General features: G+C 38.8%; 1 protein-coding gene across 2 annotated transcripts in view; it reads left to right on the forward strand.

Annotated features, from left to right (window-relative positions):
* PIK3C3 (phosphatidylinositol 3-kinase catalytic subunit type 3) overlaps positions 1–22188 on the forward strand; it is a 655170-nt gene that overhangs the window by 348839 nt on the left and 284143 nt on the right. For both annotated transcript variants that reach the window (XM_053701053.1, XM_053701054.1), the window contains 2 exons: positions 911–995; positions 4307–4381. In XM_053701053.1, the coding sequence (XP_053557028.1) occupies positions 911–995; positions 4307–4381 (160 nt within the window). The remainder of the gene's footprint in view (positions 1–910; positions 996–4306; positions 4382–22188) is intronic.

Below are 22188 nucleotides of genomic sequence, written 5' to 3' on the forward strand. Positions count from 1 at the left end.
CAAGTAAGGTTGATACTTACCATAGGTTCTTGCTTGGCTTCATGCCAGGAAGGGTATGGGGAAGCCATGCTTGAAGACTTCTGGGATATTCTACCTGCCCTTAGAAGACCAGTTTATTTGCTCACTAGTTTAGAGTTCTACTTTAGTTGAGCATGAAACCCAAAATTTGTCTTTCATGATTCAGATAGAGCTGGCAATTTTAAACAAATGTCTAATTTACTTCTATTAACCAATTTTATTTTGTCTTTTGTTGAAAATCAGGGACACAAGCTCAGTAGTGTTCACGTGTCTAGAGCACTATCTGGCAGCAGTTTTGCAAGAATGTTATCCATTTGCAAGATCACTATTTCCTGCCATATAGTGCTCCAGACAACTACCTAGGTATCTCTTCAATAAAGAATGCCATGAGATCAAATAAAATTGGATAAAAGAAGTAATATGGAAACTTTTTTAAAAAAATAAAAAAAATGGTCTCCTCTGTCTGAATCACAAAATAAAAATAAGTTGTGAAATAATGGTTTTATCAGTAAGTAATAGCAGTGCCTGAACAGACTGATTTTTTCTGATCCAACTGTTATTCCCTACCAAGGTTATGTTCAAGCATTTACAGTGATTAATGTTTAGACTACAATTAATTAAACAGCAATTTGCAGACGTTTTACAAAATGTTGGGACAATTATTTACAAAGGCTTCACACACAAACACTTTTCTTAACCCAGAATCTGTTAAATTATGAGCAGGACTTGTAACCTAAATATCAGAACTTTATTTCAAAATCTAAAAAACACCCCAAGATCTTCAATGGTCAAAATCCTAGCTCATCTATAAATGTGATCCTTAGTTTTGATTTGATGTCCTTAGATATGCAATGTATTATTTTTAATTTTATAATTTATTACATTTATTTAGAACTTTTTTCGAAAATATTCTCCGAGTGATAAGGGACCATACGGAATAAGCGCTGAAGTTATGGATACTTATGTAAAAAGCTGCGGTAAGTAGCAGAAAGTACTTAACGAACCTGAAAATATCAAACTGATTTTCAGAATTAAAAGTGTTGAGCAGACTGACCAGCACATTTCCTGCAGTTATCTTGTACTTTTATTATTTATTGCTATAAAAACTGTATTTTGCGTTTTCTGCATCTGTGTCATGTTATAACCAGGTTAATTTGTTTGATTTGACACCATCTGCTGAGCTACAATTAACTTGTGCATGTCATTTCAGACACCAAATTATTGAACTATTATCCATTTGCTATCATTGACTTTTATGAGGGTGTAAAAAACGTAGAGTATAATGCCAGGAGTGGCACTTGGCAATAATCTGAACCAAATAAATTTTATATAATGAACAGTGGTAACCCTGATCCCTCCTACTGTTAATTCTGTCCAAAACTGCCTTTTAGAAGAGTTGACATCTCTCTATTCCTAAAAAGGTCTGGTAGTAAAAATATATTTCTGTTCCTGACTAGATCCTACAGGTTTACCTCATTTCCACACAGGCAGAAGTCTCAAAGCTGAAGTCTTTTTAAGCTAGAACTCCCAGGAGTCCTTTTGTGAGTCAACATGCTTTCAGGTCTGTCTGACTCAATCTCAGTCTAGGTAAAGAGAACATGGTAGAATTCCTCACTTAAGCAACAATGTCGGTATGGCCGTCCAGATATTTCCAGTAGGAGGTTGGCTCACCCACTTTGTCAATGACTCGTCAGATTCAATTACAGACAAAAGGCCTTACAAATAGTCACTCAACGCTAGAATTTTCTTTAACTCTATCCCTTTCTTGTTCAAAATGGAATCATTACTGACAGTAATCAATCTGGTTCTGAAGAATTCCTTTTTTTTGCTGTCCATAGACCTGCAAGATGCTTATTTTTTATGTTCCGGTGGAAGGGATGTACATGTAATTCTTCATGTTTGCCTTCAACAACCATCGTGGTTTCCCTACATGTATACAGAATACAAAGGTCTCCATTTCAGTATATGGAATATTTTCTCCTCCCACTTTTGACTAGAGGTTTATCGGCTTCAGATATTTATCTCTGTAACTTGTTGGAATTTCTGCATGTTGGTTATTTACAGGGTCTTCGTTCTCATATACTGAAGGTTCATGTGTCGGTCATCTCTACTATGTCTGGTGTCAAATGGGCTCACGTGTCTTTAATGTCAGTTTTTACTAGCACTGGCTCATATCCTACCTTTAAAGAGATCATGGTGCCTCCCTGGTATTTATCTTAAGACGTGGATGCTTTTGTTTGATCTATCTTTTGAACCTTTGATGGAAGTATTGTACTGGTTCCAATTGTTGAAAACTGTTTTCCTAGTGGCAATTATCTATGCTTGGCAAGTTTCTTAGCTCCAAGCATTATCTTCAGATCCTTATGTACTTTCCATCAGATATCTGATTCCTCCCAAGGGGTTTCTTAAGATATCATTCTCCCATCCTTCTTTCCCAGTGAGCAACCCGTACAATTGAGTCCTCTTTACAGATTTGAAATAATTTGATGTCTTCACATATATCTTAAGCAGACCTAGAGCATTAGAAAGACAAGAAAAATCATTTTGTTGTCCCTCAAGGTCCCCTTCACAGTCTGGCTTGTGCCAAATCTGCCATTTCTAATTGTATTGTCCAGGCCATATTTAGGGCCTATTAGCAGAAGACCAATCCTTTTCCAATTGGGCTCAGGGCACACTCAAAGGGCTGTTTCTATGTCATGATCTTTCCAGATGGATGCTGCATTGGCAGAGTTTTTTCAAGCTGTGGTATGGAAGACTCCACATACCTTTATTTTCAATTATCTGCTGGATGTAAGACAGTCTGCCTCCTCAAAGTTTAGAGGTGTTGTCCTAGTTTCCTAAATACATTTCTTGTTGAGTATTGTCTTTTAATGTTATTGGTCTTTTTTGGTTTCCCACCCATTATACACCTTTTATCCATTGCATGGTATTCATCTCATTGGTGACTAAAAGCCAGGGAGAGCCAAAATAAACAGTAATTACCCCGAGAAATACAGCAATTTCTATACCTTGACTCAGTTTCCCTCCTTTGCTCTTCGTTTTCTTTTGGGCATATATTAGAGTAGAAATACAAAGAAGAGAAAAAGGGCGCCTCCTAGTGTAGCCAATATGTCACAAACAGTAAGTGTATGGTAAAATCGTACTCACAATAAATGAAGGCAGAGATAATGCCTAGGAAAATGCTCTGGGAACTCCACAGTGTCCCAGCAAACTGTGCACCTGTGCCAAGGCTGCTCCTCCTGAAGTCAGAATAGGATTCTGCAATCTGGAATGAGGAAGGAAGAAAGAGGGCGACCCCTAGTGCAGATCAATCGGATGTACAAATTGTACATCCGATTGATCTGCACTAGGGGTCGCGCTCTTTCTTCCTTCCTCATATATTAGAGTAGGAGGGGTCTGAGTTAACACTGTAATAAATAATGGTAAGCATGAGGAGTGGCAAGTTCTGTCCCCTCTCCATAGGTTTAGGGTTTTATTAATAATTATTGTCTAGGGATATGAGCCAGAATATAGAAATTGTTAATTTCTAGTTATTTAGATAATGTACACAAGTCAGCGCCATATGGGGCTAGATTAGGAGTGGAACGCAATTAATCGTTCCTGCTCGTCCATTAACTCTGCTAGACAGAGACTTTTCGCATGCATCAGGTAACCCGATACACACAAATAGCTGAACTTCGAGTATCACAACTGCGTTAACATAATCCCCCTATAGACTTCAATAGAACGCAAAAAGTAGAAAAAAATATCTAACACCCTTACCCATATATATATATATATATATATTCCCTTATATTTAGACATGTACAGTATATGTTTTACCTCTTAGTTAAAAACCCTTTGCAGTTTCCCGATACCTTGTATCTTTGAGCACTTATAACTTTTTTATTGTCTCGTGTAACAGTTAACCAAAGCTGTGAAGTTACACTATCCCGACTCACATTAAATTCAATTGCGCTAAAGCGAATGCCTTTACTTTTAACTCGTAATACGTGCACTGCTTCCCATGCGTGCAAAGCGTAATCTAGCCCATGGTCAGGTAAATTATTTTCTATTTGAAAGATTTTCATATGATACATCTACATAAATCCACTTTAAAATTTAATGAGACATTTTTGTTATGGAACAGTTCTTTCTAATGGCTTAGTGATTTTATAGCTGATAGTCAGTTTATTTGCAAATTATAGCCAGCACAACAATATTTTCTTCTTTCCATGCATATTATTTTGAATTGTTTTATTTAGGGAACACAAATATATTTGAAATGCATCTTTTTCTTGCCTTGCAGCTGGGTATTGTGTTATTACATACATCCTTGGAGTTGGAGACAGACACCTGGATAACCTCTTGCTAACAAAAACAGGTATCCTTTGCTTCCATTGTCATTACATGAACCACACCCTTAGTCTCAATATATGATGGAATACAATGTATTTTTTTAAGATGGGTAGATATTACATGACATCACATTCTTATCTGGCATTGGCTATAAGCTATTTTTCAGTTAGCATTGGATATTTCCTATTTCATTGTTTAGCGGTTAAATTAATCAAACCCATGAAAAGGGACACAAAACTCAAAATTGTTCTTTCATGATTCAGATAGAGAATACAATTATAAAAAGTTTCCAATGTACTTCTAGTATAAAATTTGCTTAATTCTCATATAATTCTTTGTTGAAGAGATATCTAGATAGGTAGCATGCACGTCTCTAGCATCACAGGACAGAAAATTGTGCTGCCATCTTGCTAATAAATGACATTACTGCAAGACTCCTGAGCTCACCTTCCTGCTTTTCAACAAAGGAAACTAAGAGAGCAAAGAACATTTGATAATAAAATTATTTTGGAAAGCTGTTTAAAATTATATTTTGATTCGGAATAATATATATATCATTTTTTTGGGGGGGGGGGGGGGGGCGGGGGGTTGGTTTTATGTCCCTATAAGTTTAGCCCTTATTGGACACAATTATGTAAATCTAGTAAGCAAGCCACTTTAATCTAATTAACACAATGTGTGTTCATTCAGGGATATTCTAAGGTGTTACCTGTCAGCAACTCATATGGGTTCTATTTCAAGACCTCTGGCAGAGATGATCTGTTATGTAACACCATTCATGTCATATTTGTCAGTTCTGTAATGATTTTCCCTATAGTATTTTGAATCTTAATCAGTGTTCTGTAACCTCAGCCATTTATTAATCACTGTATGTATAAGTGGACGTGCAAGTCCCATGATAACCGCTGCCTAGTGCTCATTTACATACGGTTCTTGTTAGATCATATTTCTTAGTTCTCTAATTGTAGGCAGCTTGTATGCAAATGCAGTGGAATGTAGGTCACGCAATCATAGTGCTAAACACACGTTTGCACTCATCCATGTCGGTTTTTAATGCATGCTGGGGAAACAGAAAAAAAGCTTATTTTGTCTAATAAAGAAAATAGAATTGTGCTGATAGTCTAATTTATTTTAAAACCATACAGACCAGCACATTTATTTGCAATGCAGGAGGTGTTTGTTTACATGCTAAATATGCATATGAAATCTATATTTCCTTCCATTCATTCTTCCACTGTTTTATACAATAATTATCTCAATGTCAATTCAGATGAATCGGTGCCCGGTTTTTAATAATCCTATTAAAAACAAGGGCACTTTTATTCATCAAAATTTTAATTTCACTTGTTTTCTTTAAATACTTACCTATTAATCTTCACAGCCGCCCCAGCGATTGCCCCGGCCGTCGGAAACCTCTTCATACGTCAGAAATGACGAATCCGGCTTCCTCCAATAACTGCTTCCCCCAGGGGGAATCATTGCCTGATGCAAAGCTGTGATTGGAGGAAGCCAGATTCGTCATTTTGGACCCACGAAGAGGGCTTGCGACGGGCGGAGGAAGCGCTGCAGCGGCTGTCAGGATTAAAAGGTAAGTATTTGAAGAAAACAAGTGAAATGTAAATTTTTACGAATTAAAGTGCCCTTGTTTTTAATAGGATTATTAAAAACCAGGCACCGATTCATCTAAATTGACATTCACTTTAACATTATGCATTTTGTTGTATTTTGTGCAAAATGATTTTATTTATTAGTTGTTGTATGTTACTTTTTTTGACAGCCTAGCAGCATTTCAGATAAAGCAGCTGTTGGGACTTATAGTTATTAAAGGGACACGCAAGTCCAAATTAAACTTTCATTATTCCGATAGAGCATGCAATTTTAAACAACTTTTCAATTTACTTCCTTTAACAAAATGTGCACAGTCTTTTTATATTTAAACTTTTTGAGTCACCAGCTGCTACTGAACATGTGCAAGAATTCACAATATAAGCGTGTGTGCATTTGTGATTGGTTGATGGCTGTCACATGGTACGTGTATGCATTTGTGATTGACTGATGGCTGTCACATGGTACAGCCATAACTTTTAAAATTGTCAGAAAAAAAAATCTGCTCATTTGAAGTTCAGACTAAGTGCTATTGCATTGTCTTGTTATCTTGCATTTCTTGATTATGCAAATCTACTGTGTTGACTAGTCCTTTAATAAATACAAATCCTTATGGAAGAATGGCCAATAGTTTTTAAGATTTTTTTTTTTTTACACCGTATTTATATTTTACCAATGTAGGAAAACATGAGCTACTTCTCAGTCACCTGCCTTGGCTGATCAAGTGCGTACAGTCAAAATGAACTGATACTGTTGTGTCAGTCTAATTGTCTGTCTGTCTATCTGTCTTTTTGTCTGTTTATATCTATCTGCCTATCTATCAATATCTGTTTGTCTCTATCTATCTGTCTTTTCATATACACATATATACAGGGCTGGACATGCCCACTAGTTTACTAGTCCTAGACAAGTAAGGAATTACGGTGGACATTTCCTCTGGACTGGTAAGTTTTGTCTCCTGACCACTACAGTTTACTAGTCAGGAGAGAAGTGTTACTAGCCCATAGAAGGTTACACAAAATGTAATATGCTCTCAAGATTAGCAAAGTGTGTATGCAAGAAATACTTCTAAAATAAAATCTGAATTCACATCCAGAAATGCAGACCGCTTCAGCAGCTTTTTGTCCCAACACCAGACAAGGCAAGCTGTGCGCTATGTGACTCAGCTCACTGATCTTGAATCATACAGCGGATTCTACATGCTTCTTTATCACTTTTATTAAAACATAAAAGGGTGCCAAAAACATATGGGTTTACCTTTGTAAAACAATACTGTGGGCTAGATTTACTGTCCATGCGGACAGGTTTGCAAGTAGTTAACCTCTCTGCCTGCAATTGTCACTTGCGATGTTGCATGACTCCAAGAGGATTCGTGTGCAGTGCCGCCTCCTGCTCCAGCGAAACCACTCAACCCGAACAAACGAGTGTAGAGGTGATGGATCTCGCTACCACTGAGGGGGAGGAGAGGAAATAGAACCAGTTTCTGCTTCTTAAATATGTGACAGCAGCCTCGCTTATGCAAACCTGCTCCACATAGCCAAAAAAGCAGCGTAATAAATTTAGCCTTGTGTAACTGCAGCACGTTTCTCAGCTGTTCATCAGACATTTCATTAGGCATATACACAAGCATGTCAAATCTTTAAAAGCTTATTACTTCCATCAACACAAAGCAGGAATCATTAAGGCCTGGATGCTGTTCTTAGTTTAGCTCTTAAAGGAAAAATAAAAAGAGGAAATAAAAAAATATACCCTTGTAAAAATACTGCTTCTAACAATATAAGTTTTGTGTGCACAATTTGCATTGTGAAAAATAAATAAATTAATATTTTTCAATGTGCATGGATTGCAATTAATCTGAAGATCTAGCCCTTATATAGGCTGAACGTTAGAAAAGAGATAATATTTTATCTAGATTTGATACTGGATAATATCATCTCATAAAAGGTCATAAAACCCGATTTCTTTCATACAGGTGGTGAGAGTCCACGATCCATTACTCATGGGAATTACTATTACCACTAGAAGGAGGCAAAGATTCCCAAACCCCAAGAGCTCTATAAAACCCCTCCCATCTCACACATCCCTCATCCTTTACTTTGCCTCTGCTGGAGGTGGTTAAATAATGAAGATGTGCATATGATTCTACAGAGAGTGCGGTTTTCAGTCTATGTTAAGGCCTGGTTTCCCTCAGAGTACAGTGTTTGTCAGAGGGATGTATTTGGGGTATGGTTTATGTTGCTTTGTTTTCACCTCATTGGAAATCTTTGATAAACCCTCTGTAATTGGTTGCAATATTGTGTCTTCTGCCTCCCTTTATGGATCTACAGATATACTCATTTTCCATAACCTCTACTGATATGTTTCAGTACTGGTTTGGCTGTCAGCTACTTGATTGCTAGTGGACAAGTCTCTATTGGTAAGTATATTATATTTTTAAACAATAATGACATATAGACACTCATTCAGCTATGTTTTGGGCACTTTGTGATTTACAAAAGTTTATATATATATTTTTATATATGGCCCTGGGACATAGCATTTTATTTTTGGCACACACATTTTTTTGCTCATCGGCCTGTGTTCAAGTTAGTGCACGTTCCTTAGTCTCTTAGGCGCTTCAGGTATTTTCCTGTGCCAGGTTTGCTTGTTGGGTTAGCATGCCCCATCAGTTTTACGCGCATTAATGTACGTCAGGTTAGCTCAGTTATGGGCGTGACAGGTTTTTTGACGTGCACATTCACATTTAAACAGTCAGTTGTTTGGCACACATTCAGAGTAATGTTTATTTTTTTTTCCTGTTCTTTTCAGCTCGACTTAACTCGCATTGTTACAGTAAAAAGCTTAATACCTGGGGGTAAATGGTTTCTTTTCCTCACAAGCTTTTTTAAGTTGTTTTTTTATAGTGTTTATTGCATTGCTTTGCCATATGCTATAATGGAGCAGAAGAATTCTACCCCTAACTTTACCCAAGAAACTGGGTCTCTTGAACAGCTACCATTATTAGGTGTTCTTATTGTAAAAATAAAAAAGCTGAAGTGCCCTCTTCGGCTCATGTTTAGTTTTTTTTTAGCGCATACAGACCAATTTAATGCTGTTTCTTTGCGCTATAATGCACCTACTCTTTGTTCATTGCAGGTTACTACTAAAGTGGTGGCTCCTGCCATGAAATTGGTAATCAAGGCTGCAGACTCTAAAGCGTTGGCTGCTCTCCCGCCTTCAGATAAGTGTAAAAGGTCAGTTCAGATTTTACCTTTTACAAGTACTATGTGCCCTGATCTTCAGGTGGTGAAGTTTCCTCTGGTGATGAGGATTCTTCATCTGAAATGGAACCTGATATTTCCTCTTTTTTGTTTAAAATTGAACATATTTGTTCTCTTTTAAAAGAGGTCTTAGTCACTTTAGGGGTTAAAGATCCTAAAATTTATGATGATAAACTTTGTAATCATTTACATTCTGTTTTTAGGACTGTTGTTAATCTCCCTGAGGTTTTTCTCTGTGGCTGATGCTGTCTCTGACATGATTGCTAGGGAATGGTCTAAGCCAGGTGTGTCTTTTAACCCTTGTGCAAGGTTTAAAATGTTATATCCTTATATAACCTCCTGCTAATCTATAGTTATGGAAACAGTTCCCAAGGTGAATGGGGCAATTTCCTCTCTGGCTAAACATACTACTATTTCTTTGAAAGACAGTACTTCTTTTAAGGACCCTTTAGACAAAAAGTTAGAATCCTTTCATAGAAGGGCCTTTTTTACAGACTGGTTATATTCTCAGGCCAGCCATTTCTATTGTTGATGTGGCTGCTCCTTTTACCTACTGGCTGTCTTTCAGAGCAATTTTCTGATGACCCCGTTAGTGCAAAACTATTGGGATTGCTTCAGAGTGCCAATTCTTTTATTTGTGATGCTGTGTTTGATATTATGAAAAATAATGTCAAAAGCATGTCTTTTGCATTTCTTGCCAGGAGGGCCTTGTGGCTTAAATTCTGGAATGCTGATATGGTGTCCAAATCTAGATTGTCTCTCTCTTTTCAGGGAAGTTATTTGGGTCTGATTTAGATGATGTTATTTCTACTATTACTGGAGGTAAAGAAGGTTTTCTTCCTCAAGACAGGGAGTCTAGAGGAAAATCCAAAAGTTCTAATCGTTTTTTGTTCCTTTTGTCAGAATAAAGAACAGAAAACCGACTCCTCTGTTCAAAAGCAAGGTTCCTCTGGTTTTATCTGGAGACCTAATGCAATTTGGAACACGTCTAAACAGGGTACAAAATTGGTCCCCACTTCTAAAACCACATGAAGGTGCGCCCCCCGACCCAGTAGTTCTGATTGGAGTCAGACTAAACCTCTTTCAGGAGGCTTGGTTTCAGTCTATCGAATTTTAGGGATCTATAAAGAGTGAAATAGAGTGTGCCACATAGTGCAATTCAATATAACTTTGGAAAAAGCACACACAAGCATAAGGAATCTTACTCACAGAGTGTAGAGCACTGATGTGCAGTACAAGCAATCCAGAACCACTAGTCGTCCGGCAGACCAAATGGATATGTGGTCAGCGGAATCCTCGTCTCACCAGGGAGAGTCCAGAGAAACCAAATGGATAGTGGATCAGTGCAGGCCAGAATAGTGTGGATAGGCTCTCAGATGGTGCCGATAATCCAGGATAAGTTCAAATAGGAAGATCACAAAAAGTGATAAGGCAGCATATGAAGAGTTAGAAATATTTAAAACTTATTGTAATAATTAAAACAAAGCAACGCGTTTCTCAGTGTAAAAACACTGTTTCATCAGGCTGTACAAACAACTCACAAACCTGCCATATTTAAAACAAAATTCAACCAATCAGTGGTCACCACAATTGCACGCCCTCTTTAGGAAATACCACTTTATAGGTCCTGACTGCAGTGGATCCGACCCTCTTTTGTTCCTGGTTCCAGACGTCAAGCAAGATTTCTTCTGTGGTGATGGAGCGTGCCAAAAGAAAGTCTGTGCCGCCAAAGCGTTATAGAGAAGTGGTGAAGGAGGTTCCATGCATGAGGGGAGCCCCTGTTCACCATCTTATATTATTTCTACTATTACTGGAGGTAAAGGAGGTTTTCTTCCTCAAGACAGGAAGCCTAGAGGAAAATCCAAAAGTTCTAATCGTTTTTTGTTCCTTTTGTCAGAATAAAGAACAGAAAGCTGACTCCTCTGTTCAAAAGCAAGGTTCCTCTGGTTTTGTCTGGAGACCTAATGCAATTTGGAACACGTCTAAACAGGGTACAAAATTGGTCCCCACTTCTAAAACCACATGAAGGTGCGCCCCCCGACCCAGTAGTTCTGATTGGAGTCAGACTAAACATCTTTCAGGAGGCTTGGTTTCAGTCTATCGAATTTCAGGGATAGCGAATTGGATTCAGAACAAGGCCTCCCAGCGGAAGGTTTTTACTTTCAAATCTTCCAAGGAATCCTGTAAAGCTCAAGCTTTTCTGAAATCTGCCTCAGATCTGGAATATATGGGAGTGATTGTTCCAGTTCCTTTGCATGAACAAGGGAATGGGATTTTATTCAAATCTCTTCATTGTTCCAAAGAAGAAAGGGACTTTCAGACCAGTTCTGGATCTAAAGACGCTGAACACGTTTGTAAGGATTTTATTGTTCTGAATGGAAACTATCAGGACTATTCTGCCTTTTGTTCAGCAAGGTCAGTTTATGTACACAATAGATTTAAAGGTTGCTTACCTTCATATTCCACTTCACAGAGAACATTACCTGTTTCTAAGGTTTGCTTTTCTGGACAAGCATTTTGTCATGATTTGCCACTTTCAACCATGCTGCTGCAGCTCTCAGATCTGTTTTCCTGCTTGCTGTGTCATGTTGCCTAGCAATGTGATGCAGTCTCTCTGTGCCGTCCTGTTCTGATGATGTCAGACGGGTCTTTATATTCCCTGCATCTCAGATACTCACTGCCCGTTTGTTGGATTCATCTGTATTCTAGGTACGTTCTATTCTATGTTACCTTGTGCCTGCCTGAACCGTAACTTGACCTCTGCTTTGCCTGACAACTATTTCGGATTAACCTATGCCTGCCTGAAATGTAATTTGACCTCTGCTTTCCCTAACAACTCTTTCGGATTAACCTATGCCTGCCTGAACTGTGATGTGACCTCTGCTTTGTTTATACAACTCTTTTGGATTTATATATTCCTGCCTGAATATATTACTTATCTCTGCTTACCTGATTATTCTCCTGGACACTCCTTTACCCGCCTTTCAACCAACCTGACCTCAGCTCTGCATCCAGTACATAGCTCCTCTTTGTGAATAATTTATTCTGTTTATTCTGCACTACTTTACTTAATACTTTCAGAGTTGGTCACGTCCTGGGTTTTTGTCTGTGTGCTAGTGTGTGTATTACATTCACTCTAGCTATTGGGTCTAATTCTGGACTGATCTCAAATGGCTGGCACACTTTCAGTTTGTTGCTCTTCCATTTTGTCTGGTTCTGGTTGCCCTTTTGTCTGTAATCAGAGCTCAGGGTATTGCAGTGTTTACTTATCTGGACAATATCTTGGTTCAAGCTCAGTCTTTTCCTTTAGTAGAATTTCACACCAATCAACTATTGTTGTTTCTTCAAAAACATAGTTGGAGGATCATTTTTCCAAAGAGTTATTTGGTTCTTCAGACAAAGTTTTTTTTTTCCCTCCTGAGTTTCCAAATAGACTCAGTGTCCATGAGTCTTTCTCTAACAGAGCAGAGACGGTTGAGATTGGTGTCAGCTTGACTGAACCCCTTTCTTGGAAAGTCTTGTTTCTTTGGGCTATATCCTCTGCTAGAAGAGTTTCTGAATTGTTTTCATCAAGATAAGGCTGTTTTCCTGACATTATTTAATTTTTTTGCCTAATGTTTCTTCAGAGAAGATTGTTGTTCTTTCTTTGTGTCCTAACATTAAAACATGTGATAAATATAAAAATAAAATAAAAAGTGAACTTAGTGAAAGTATTTGTAAATTAATACACTGTCCCATTTGTCTCCTCGAGGTTTTTTTTAACAAAACACCTCAGAAAAAAGAAACAGAGGGAGACAATAGTGTAATCCTATTAGGAGAATCAACTGGAAAATTCAGTTTTTCATTACTCGCGTGTTTCTGAGCTTTTACCAAGCTCTTTTGTATTGTGCAATGTTATGTTAGGCACACAACCAGCCACACCTCTGGTGTATCTTCAAATATATTTATTTTGTTAAAATAACAATTCCCTTACGGGCACATCAGGTAATTAGTGATATTCAGGAATGGATGAGTGAGATTATCACAAACCCTACAGCTGAACCTTCCATGTAAAAGTGAGTATATATGTGTGCAAAGCCCATAGGAAAAATTATTAACACAACACATAGAAAGTCTGGCGCTCTCTTGCAAGCACACAGCTAGATTAAGTCTGGCACTCTCTTGCAAGCACACAGCTAGATTAAAAGCAAAATGTAAGAGTCAGTTACTGCATTTGATACCCAAGCTTGTCTAGGGTTAAAGGGACATTATACACTCATTTTTTCTTTGCATAAATGTTTTGTAGATAATCTATTTATATAGCCCATAAAGTTTTTAAATTAATGTATAGTTTTGCTTATTTTTAAATAACATTGCTCTGATTTTCAGACTCCTAACCAAGCCCCAAAGTTTTATGTGAATACGCTCAGCTACCTACTCCAGCTTGCTCCTGTTTGTGTAAAGGGTCTTTTCATATGCAAAAGAAGGGGGAGGGGGGGGGGAGTGTCTTATTTGCCACTTGCAGTGGGCTTTCCAGCTACCTTTTCAACAGAGCCAAACTGACAGCTTCTAAGTAAGTTTTTAAACAGTTTTATACTGGATTTTTATATCAGTACCTGTGCATCTTATTCTTTATAGTAGTGTCTATTACATGCAGTTATATGAAAATGAGTGTATACTGTCCCTTTAACTTGTCTGAAAGTGGTGCAGCTGTCTGTGAGTGCTGGTGAGAGCACCCAGGACTTTGTGTTTTGCAGGTTCATAGGATATGTACCCAGTCCGGTTTGAAAGTGCAGTCCATCTCCTGCAGGGAAATTACAAAGGGCCTGTGTCACCCTTGTTTGTATCTCAGTATGTTTGCTTGAAGTCATGCATTGTGTGGCTGCAGGTTATGGACCCAGGGAGGAAGAGAATTTGACGCGGTCCCTGGGTCTATCACCATTTGGCCAAATGCTGTAAATAACGTGTGTGTGTGTGTATATATATATATATATATATATATATATATATATATATATATATAAATAAAAGTTGATTTGAAATGTTAGAATCACAGTAGATGGACTTTCTCTGTAAATTGTTACTTGAGCTTCCCAATTAATGCAGCAGAGGGCAGTGGAAATCTATCATAGTTTTTAGACCAATATCAGGAATACAAGGGAGAACACTTTATTTTGCATTCATTTGTTTTATCTGAGAATAACAATTTAATGTTAGATTACTTGTTTTTACCTTCTCATGTTTAAAATGTAAATCTAGTCCTCACAATCATCATGAAATTGTGTACAAATATTAGATTTAATATACTGACTCCAAAAAATAAGGCAGAGAGGGCTAGATTACAAGTGGACTGGTATTTAACCCTCTAGAAGTTAGCGTGCTGGGGTAGTCGGGAAGCGGTTGTATTAAAAATTTTTTGCTTGCATGCTAACCCTATGCATGAAGAAAGACGAATTTAGAATATCGCGGTCACGTTAATGTATTCCCCCATAAAAGTCGATGGAGCAAAAAAAGTGGGGAAAATACCTAACATCCTACTCGCGTGCAAACCCTATTTCACATTCCAATATTATTCACATAGCATTTATTCATAAATATATATTTCTACAAATATCTGATGGTATTTTGGTAAAATATATATCTATACCTATATATATTTACTTGATTTTATATAGATATATATATATATATATATATATATATATATATATATATATATATATATATATATATATATATATATATATATATATATATATATATATATATATATATATATATATATATATATATATATATATATATATACATAGAACTTATTCTGCTATGTGCACAACATTAAAATGTGAAGTATTTACAGTAAATACACTGTATAACACTTAATTAAATGTGAATATTGCATAACTATGCTTTTTACATGTTTTCATCTACTTAACTGCAAAGGGCTCCAATGAACTGATATAAATGTCTATATATGTGTACATATCTATTTGTGTTTATATGTGTATATATGACTGTAAATTAGGGTGACCACATTGCCCCTTTAAAAAGGGACACATATGAAAAATAAATATCTATATATGTATACATATCTATTTGTGTATGTATGAATGTAAATTAGGGTGACCATATTGCCGCTTTAAAAAGGGACACATATGAAAAATACATATGTTAGGGGTTTTATACAAAACATTTCTTCAAAAAGCCTTGAAAACAGCCCTGACATATGTATTTCTCTTGCAAGGTGTATCCAGTCCACGGATTCATCCTTTACTTGTGGGATATTCTCATTCCCTACAGGAAGTGGCAAAGAGAGCACACAGCAAAGCTGTCCATATAGCTCCCCCTCTAGCTCCACCCCCCAGTCATTCTCTTTGCCGGCTCTAAGCACTAGGGTCTCTCTACGGGAGGGTAAAGTGAATGTGGTGTTAGAATTGTAGTTTTTATTATCTTCAATCAAAAGTTTGTTATTTTAAATGGTACCGGTTTGTACTATTTACTCTCTTGCAGAAAAGTGATGAAGATTTCTGCTGAGAGGAAAATGATTTTAGCATGTTGTAACTAAAATCCACTGCTGTTCCCACACAGGACTGAGGAGTACCAGAAAACTTCAGTTGGGGGGAACGGTGTGCAGGGCAATCTGCAATGAGGTATGTTCAGTCATTTATTTCTAGACAAGACTGAGATAATGCTAGAAGAGACTGACAATATCCCCATGAGGGGAGGGTAAGCTATGTTCACAGACTTAGTAAGGAATTAAATGCTTACATAACAGGGCTAATTATGCTGGTTGACACTGATTTAGGGCAATCGATTGTTTATTCAAGAAAAATATCGTTTGTAGACACTTTGAAAGTCCTTTTGGGGCTTTTTATGGGGTTATTATCCACATGGCTGGTTTTTAGTCACTTTTAGGCCCCTCCCGGAGTAGAGTGGGAGGGGCCTAATTTCGAGCCTCAGATGCGCAGTTAGAATTTGCAGAGAAGTTCATGCTGATTCACATGGAGGGTCCTGCTGCTGTTTGAGGGCATGATAGAAGCTATATTCCCCCAAATCTGATCCCTAAGGGCAGGTAGGGCCACAGCAAGGCTGTGGCTAGGTGCTGTACTATTGTTAACCTGGTGTTGGCTTTAGGCTGCTCCGGTTTGGGCATTAAGGGGTTAATCGTTCTGAAACTTGTGGTGCAATCTTATTAAGGCTTTGGGTACATGCTGTGAACATTTCAGGAGAATTGCTGCATTTTTCACTGTTTTGTAAAATTGTGTGCTCTTTTTATTTCTTAAAGGCACAGTAACGTTTTTTTCAAATTGTGTTTTTTATTTGATTAAAGTGGTTTCCAAGCCTGCTTATATATATTACTAGTCTATTAAACATGTCTGTCACTAAGGAAAATCCTTGTTCAATGTGTTTAGAAGCCATGGTGGAACCTCCTCTCAGAATGTGTCCCACTTGTACTGATATGTATATACACTTTAAAGATCATATTATTGCACTTAAAAATGTGGACCAAGATGATTCTCAGACTGAAGGTAACGAGGGTAGCCCGTCTGCCTCTCCCCAAGTGTCACAACCAGTTACGCCCGCGCAAGCGACGCCTAGTACCTCTAGTGCGTCTAACTCTTTTACTTTACAAGACTTAGCGGCAGTCATGGATAATTCTCTTACAGCTTTCTTATCTAAACTGCCTGTGTTACCTGCAAAGCGTGATAGCTCTGTTTTAAGAGCAGATTATGAGCATTCTGACGTTTTGGTAGCCGTATCCGATATACCCTCACAACACTCTGAAGTGGGAGCGAGGGATTTGATGTCTGAGGGAGAAGTCTCTGATTCAGCAAGGGTCCCTCCTCAGACAGACTCAGATACATTGGCTTTTAAATTCAAACTAGAACACCTCCGCGTTTTGTTTAGGGAAGTATTAGCTACTCTGGATGACTGCGACCCTTTGGTGATCCCAGAGAAATTGTGTAAAATGGACAAGTACCTAGAGGTCCCGGTTTTCACGGATGCGTTTCCGGTCCCTAAGAGGATTGCGGATATCATTACTAGGGAGTGGGATAGACCAAGTGTTCCCTTTGCTCCCCCTCCTGTTTTTAAGAAAATGTTCCCCATACCTGACCCTGTGCGGGACTCGTGGCAGACGGTTTCTAAGGTGGAGGGGGCTATTTCTACACTTGCTAAACGCACAACCATACCAATTGAAGACAGTTGTGCTTTTAAAGACCCTATGGATAAGAAGTTAGAGGGTTTACTTAAGAAATTTTTTGTTCAACAAGGTTTTCTTCTCCAACCTATTGCCTGCATTATTCCTGTAACTACTGCAGCTGCTTTCTGGTTTGAGGCGCTGGAAGACTCGCTCCAGACGGAGACCTCATACGAGGAAATTAGGGATAGAATTAAGGCTCTAAAGCTAGCTAATTCTTTTATCACTGATGCCGCTTTTCAAATAGCTAAGTTAGCGGCGAAAAATTCAGGTTTCGCCATTTTGGCGCGCAGGGACGCTATAACTAAAGTCCTGGTCGGCCGATGTGTCGTCCAAATCCAAGCTTTTGAACATTCCTTTCAAAGGAAAGACCCTCTTCGGGCCTGAATTGAAAGAGATTATTTCAGATATCACCGGGGGAAAAGGCCATGCTCTCTCTCAGGACAAGCCCTTTAAGACAATGAACAAAGCTAATTTTCGTTCCTTTCGCAATTTCAGGAACGGCCCCACTTCATCCTCTCCGGCTGCAAAGCAAGAGGGTAACGCTTGACAGCCCAAGGCAACCTGGAAGCCTTACCAGGGCTAGAATAAGGGTAAACAGGCCAAAAAGCCTGCAGCTGCTACCAAGACAGCATGAAGGGGTAGCCCCCGATCCGGGACCGGATCTAGTAGGGGTAGACTTTCTCTTCGCTCAGGCCTGGGCAAGAGATGTACACGATCCTTGGGCATTAGAGATTGTAGCCCAGGGATACCTTCTAGAATTCAAGGACTCTCCCCCAAGGGGAAGGTTCCACATTTCTCGTCTGTCTACAGATCGGACAAAGAAAGATGCATTTTTACGCTGTGTAGAAGATCTATTTACAATGGGAGTGATCCACCCTTATTTAGATGACATCCTGATTCAGGAGTCAAACTTCCAAATTGCCAAGTCTCATACGGACATAGTGTTGGCATTTCTGAGGTCGCATGGGTGGAAGGTGAACGAGAAAAAGAGTTCTCTATCCCCCCTCACAAGAGTTTCCTTCCTAGGGACTCTGATAGATTCTGTAGAAATGAAAATTTACCTGACGGAGTCCAGGTTATCAAAACTTCTAAATTCCTGCCATGTTCTTTATTCCATTCCTCACCCTTCGGTGGCTCAGTGCATGGAAGTAATCGGCTTAATGGTAGCGGCAATGGAGATAGTGCCATTTGCACGCCTACATCTCAGACCGCTGCAACTATGCATGCTCAGTCAGTGGAATGGGGATTACACAGATTTGTCCCCTTTACTGAATCTGGACCAAGAGACCAGAGATTCTCTTCTCTGGTGGCTATCTCGGGTCCATCTGTCCAAAGGTATGACCTTTCGCAGGCCAGATTGGACAATTGTAACGACAGATGCCAGCCTTCTAGGTTGGGGGTGCAGTCTGGAACTCCCTGAAGGCTCAGGGATCGTTGACTCAGGAGGAGTCACTCCTTCCAATAAACATTCTGGAACTAAGAGCGATATTCAATGCTCTTCAGGCTTGGCCTCATCTAGCGACAATGAGGTTCATCAGATTTCAGTCGGACAACATCACGACTGTGGCTTACATCAACCATCAAGGGGGAACAAGGAGTTCCCTAGCGATGTTAGAAGTCTCAAAGATAATTCGCTGGGCAGAGATTCACTCTTGCCACCTATCAGCTATCCATATCCCAGGTGTAGAGAACTGGGAGGCGGATTTTCTAAGTCAACAGACTTTTCATCCGGGGGAGTGGGAACTCCATCCGGAGGTGTTTGCACAATTGGTTCTTCGTTGGGGCGAACCAGAATTGGATCTCATGGCATCTCGCCAGAACGCCAAGCTTCCTTGTTACGGATCCAGGTCCAGGGACCCCAAGGCAACGCTGATAGATGCTCTAGCAGCGCCTTGGTCCTTCAACCTGGCTTATGTGTTTCCACTGCTCCCTCGTCTGATTGCCAAAATCAAGCAGGAGAGAACATCGGTGATCTTGATAGCGCCTGCGTGGCCATGCAGGACTTGGTATGCAGATCTGGTGGACATGTTATCCTTTCCACCATGGACTCTGCCGCTGAGACAGGACCTTCTACTTCAAGGTCCTTTCAACCATCCAAATCTAATTTCTCTGAGGCTGACTGCCTGGAGATTGAACGCTTGATTTTATCAAAGCGTGGTTTCTCTGAGTCAGTCATTGATACCTTAATTCAGGCACGGAAGCCTGTCACCAGGAAAATCTATCATAAAATATGGCGTAAATATCTTTATTGGTGTGAATCTAAGGGCTACTCATGGAGTAAGGTCAGGATTCCCAGGATATTATCTTTTCTCCAAGAAAGATTGGAGAAAGGATTGTCAGCTAGTTCCTTAAAGGGACAGATTTCTGCGCTATCTATTCTTTTGCACAAGCGTCTGGCGGATGTCCCAGATGTTCAGGCATTTTGTCAGGCTTTAGTTAGAATCAAGCCTGTGTTTAAACCTGTTGCCCCACCTTGGAGCTTAAATTTGGTTCTTAAAGTTCTACAGGGGGTTCCGTTTGAACCTCTTCATTCCATAGATATCAAACTTTTTTTTTTTGGTAGCAATTTCCTCGGCTCGTAGAGTCTCCGAGTTATCTGCCTTACAATGTGATTCTCCTTATCTGATCTTACATGCAGATAAGGTAGTTCTGCGTACCAAACCTGGGTTTTTACCTAATTGTTGTTCCGTCTTTGTGTCCTAATCCTTCTTCAAAGAAGGAGCGTCTATTACACATTCTGGACGTGGTTCGTGCTTTAAAGTTTTACTTACAAGCTACTAAAGATTTTCGTCAAACATCTGCTTTGTTTGTTGTCTACTCTGGACAGAGGAGAGGTCAAAAGGCTTCGGCAACCTCTCTTTCTTTTTGGCTAAGAAGCATAATCCGCTTAGCCTATGAGACTGCTGGCCAGCAGCCTCCAGAAAGGATTACAGCTCATTCTACTAGAGCTGTGGCTTCCACATGGGCCTTTAAAAATGAGGCTTCTGTTGAACAGATTTGCAAGGCGGCGACTTGGTCTTCGCTTCATACTTTTTCAAAATTCTACAAATTTGATACTTTTGCTTCTTCGGAGGCTATTTTTGGGAGAAAGGTTTTACAGGCAGTGGTACCTTCCGTTTAAGTGGCAAACTAGAAAAATCAATTGCATTCTGCAATTGAAAGAGTGTACTGGTAGCACTCAACAGCAAAACACTGGTGAATTGGCCTGATATGCCTAGGTACTCGGCCCCAGACAGGACGATTTAAAACTTAACTTTTATTAGTCTTATAATAAAAAAGAAAAAGGATATTAAAATTCCAACTGGTGTAGAAATGGGAGAATGTAACTCCTGAGGAGAATAATCTGACAAATAAGCGATATGCTCTCCAGGTTGTGTCTACTTAAGGGGAGGAGGAGATAATTCCACATATAATAATTTCCAAAATTATAGAATTGTATTTCTTCCTTGTTGCTACCCCCCTCTTATGGGTAGATTCCTCACAAATACAAGGGGTGAGTGAGACTACTAGATAGAGAACCCCCACTTTTAATTTCCAATGGAATATACTAATATAGGAGTCACAATTATTGATATTTGTACTTTAAAATATCATGCAATAGTCACCATGCACCACAACAGATATTAAATTCAAAATAGAGAATAGACTGAAATTGCTCAGGTGTGTAACCCCCAATGATGTGCACTGTATTTATAATTCTTTACTATTGAAATGACACAAATAGTGGTGTCCTGTAGGCTGTTCTAACTTATAATAATACCACCAGTGAATCAAAGTCTGTTAACACTCTGTGAGAGTGCAACGGATATCTTAATTGAGGTTTTCTGATAGGTGTTGCGAGTTGCTACAAAACACTCTATAAGTGATTCAATTTTATAGAGTCCTGGTTACGTTTTAATATTGCACTATATTTGTGCTTGACTTTTCTGTATTAATGATCTTAGGTGGATACCGCGTTATCATATGTCCCAGTGAAGGTCTATTGATAAAATTACAAAGGTGGTATGAGGTTATGTTAAAGGTATTAAGCCTAGGGGAAACCCCTGTTTTGATACTGTCGGTTATATAAAACTGCTATTTGTACATTGTGTTCAATGTGGTTCACTTGAATATGCAATATTAGAGCAATTCTGATAAACAGTAGATTTGTATCTGATCAGTGTGTTTGGTGCACTATATAAATCTGGAAATAAATTTGTTACTCCAGGGTACTTGTTGCTTATATATTTATAGTGGAGTCGTTACACCGTTTGTAAATGACTCTCCGGTATTGTCATAATTGAATTCCAGGTTACCGGTTATTAGTTTTTAGCAGGGTCTCTATGTATTAGATGCTTAATATAGTTTAAGCTAAATCGACTCACAGCTTTGGTCTAAGTGCTTCGTATAAAGTTAAGCACTATATATTTAAAGACCGAATGTAGTTTCGGATGAGTCGGCTCACCGCTTGTGTCTAAGGTGCCTGTTTGTTATTAGATACCGTTCGGTAATTGCATTAAAGAAGGAATATCTTCATTGATAGGATTACATAGATCTAAAGCGGCTCGGTTTGCTAGGTCTCACTCACACGCAGGCATACCATTTAAGTTAAATTCTAATAAAACATTCTGCTACCATTTCACACAGTTGTTAAGTTAAAAAAGGAGAATAGTCTCCAGCTTCCCTGACATGTTTCGCCACTAAAGGCTTTGTCAAAGGTGGGGCGCCCGCCTTTCCGAGGGCTTTTTATTGGCTGGCAATTGAGAGGCTGGTCTCTATCGTCAATTCTGATTGGTTACCTTCCTT

The sequence above is a fragment of the Bombina bombina genome, chromosome 2 (assembly GCF_027579735.1).
Source record: "Bombina bombina isolate aBomBom1 chromosome 2, aBomBom1.pri, whole genome shotgun sequence".
Lineage (NCBI taxonomy): Eukaryota > Metazoa > Chordata > Amphibia > Anura > Bombinatoridae > Bombina > Bombina bombina.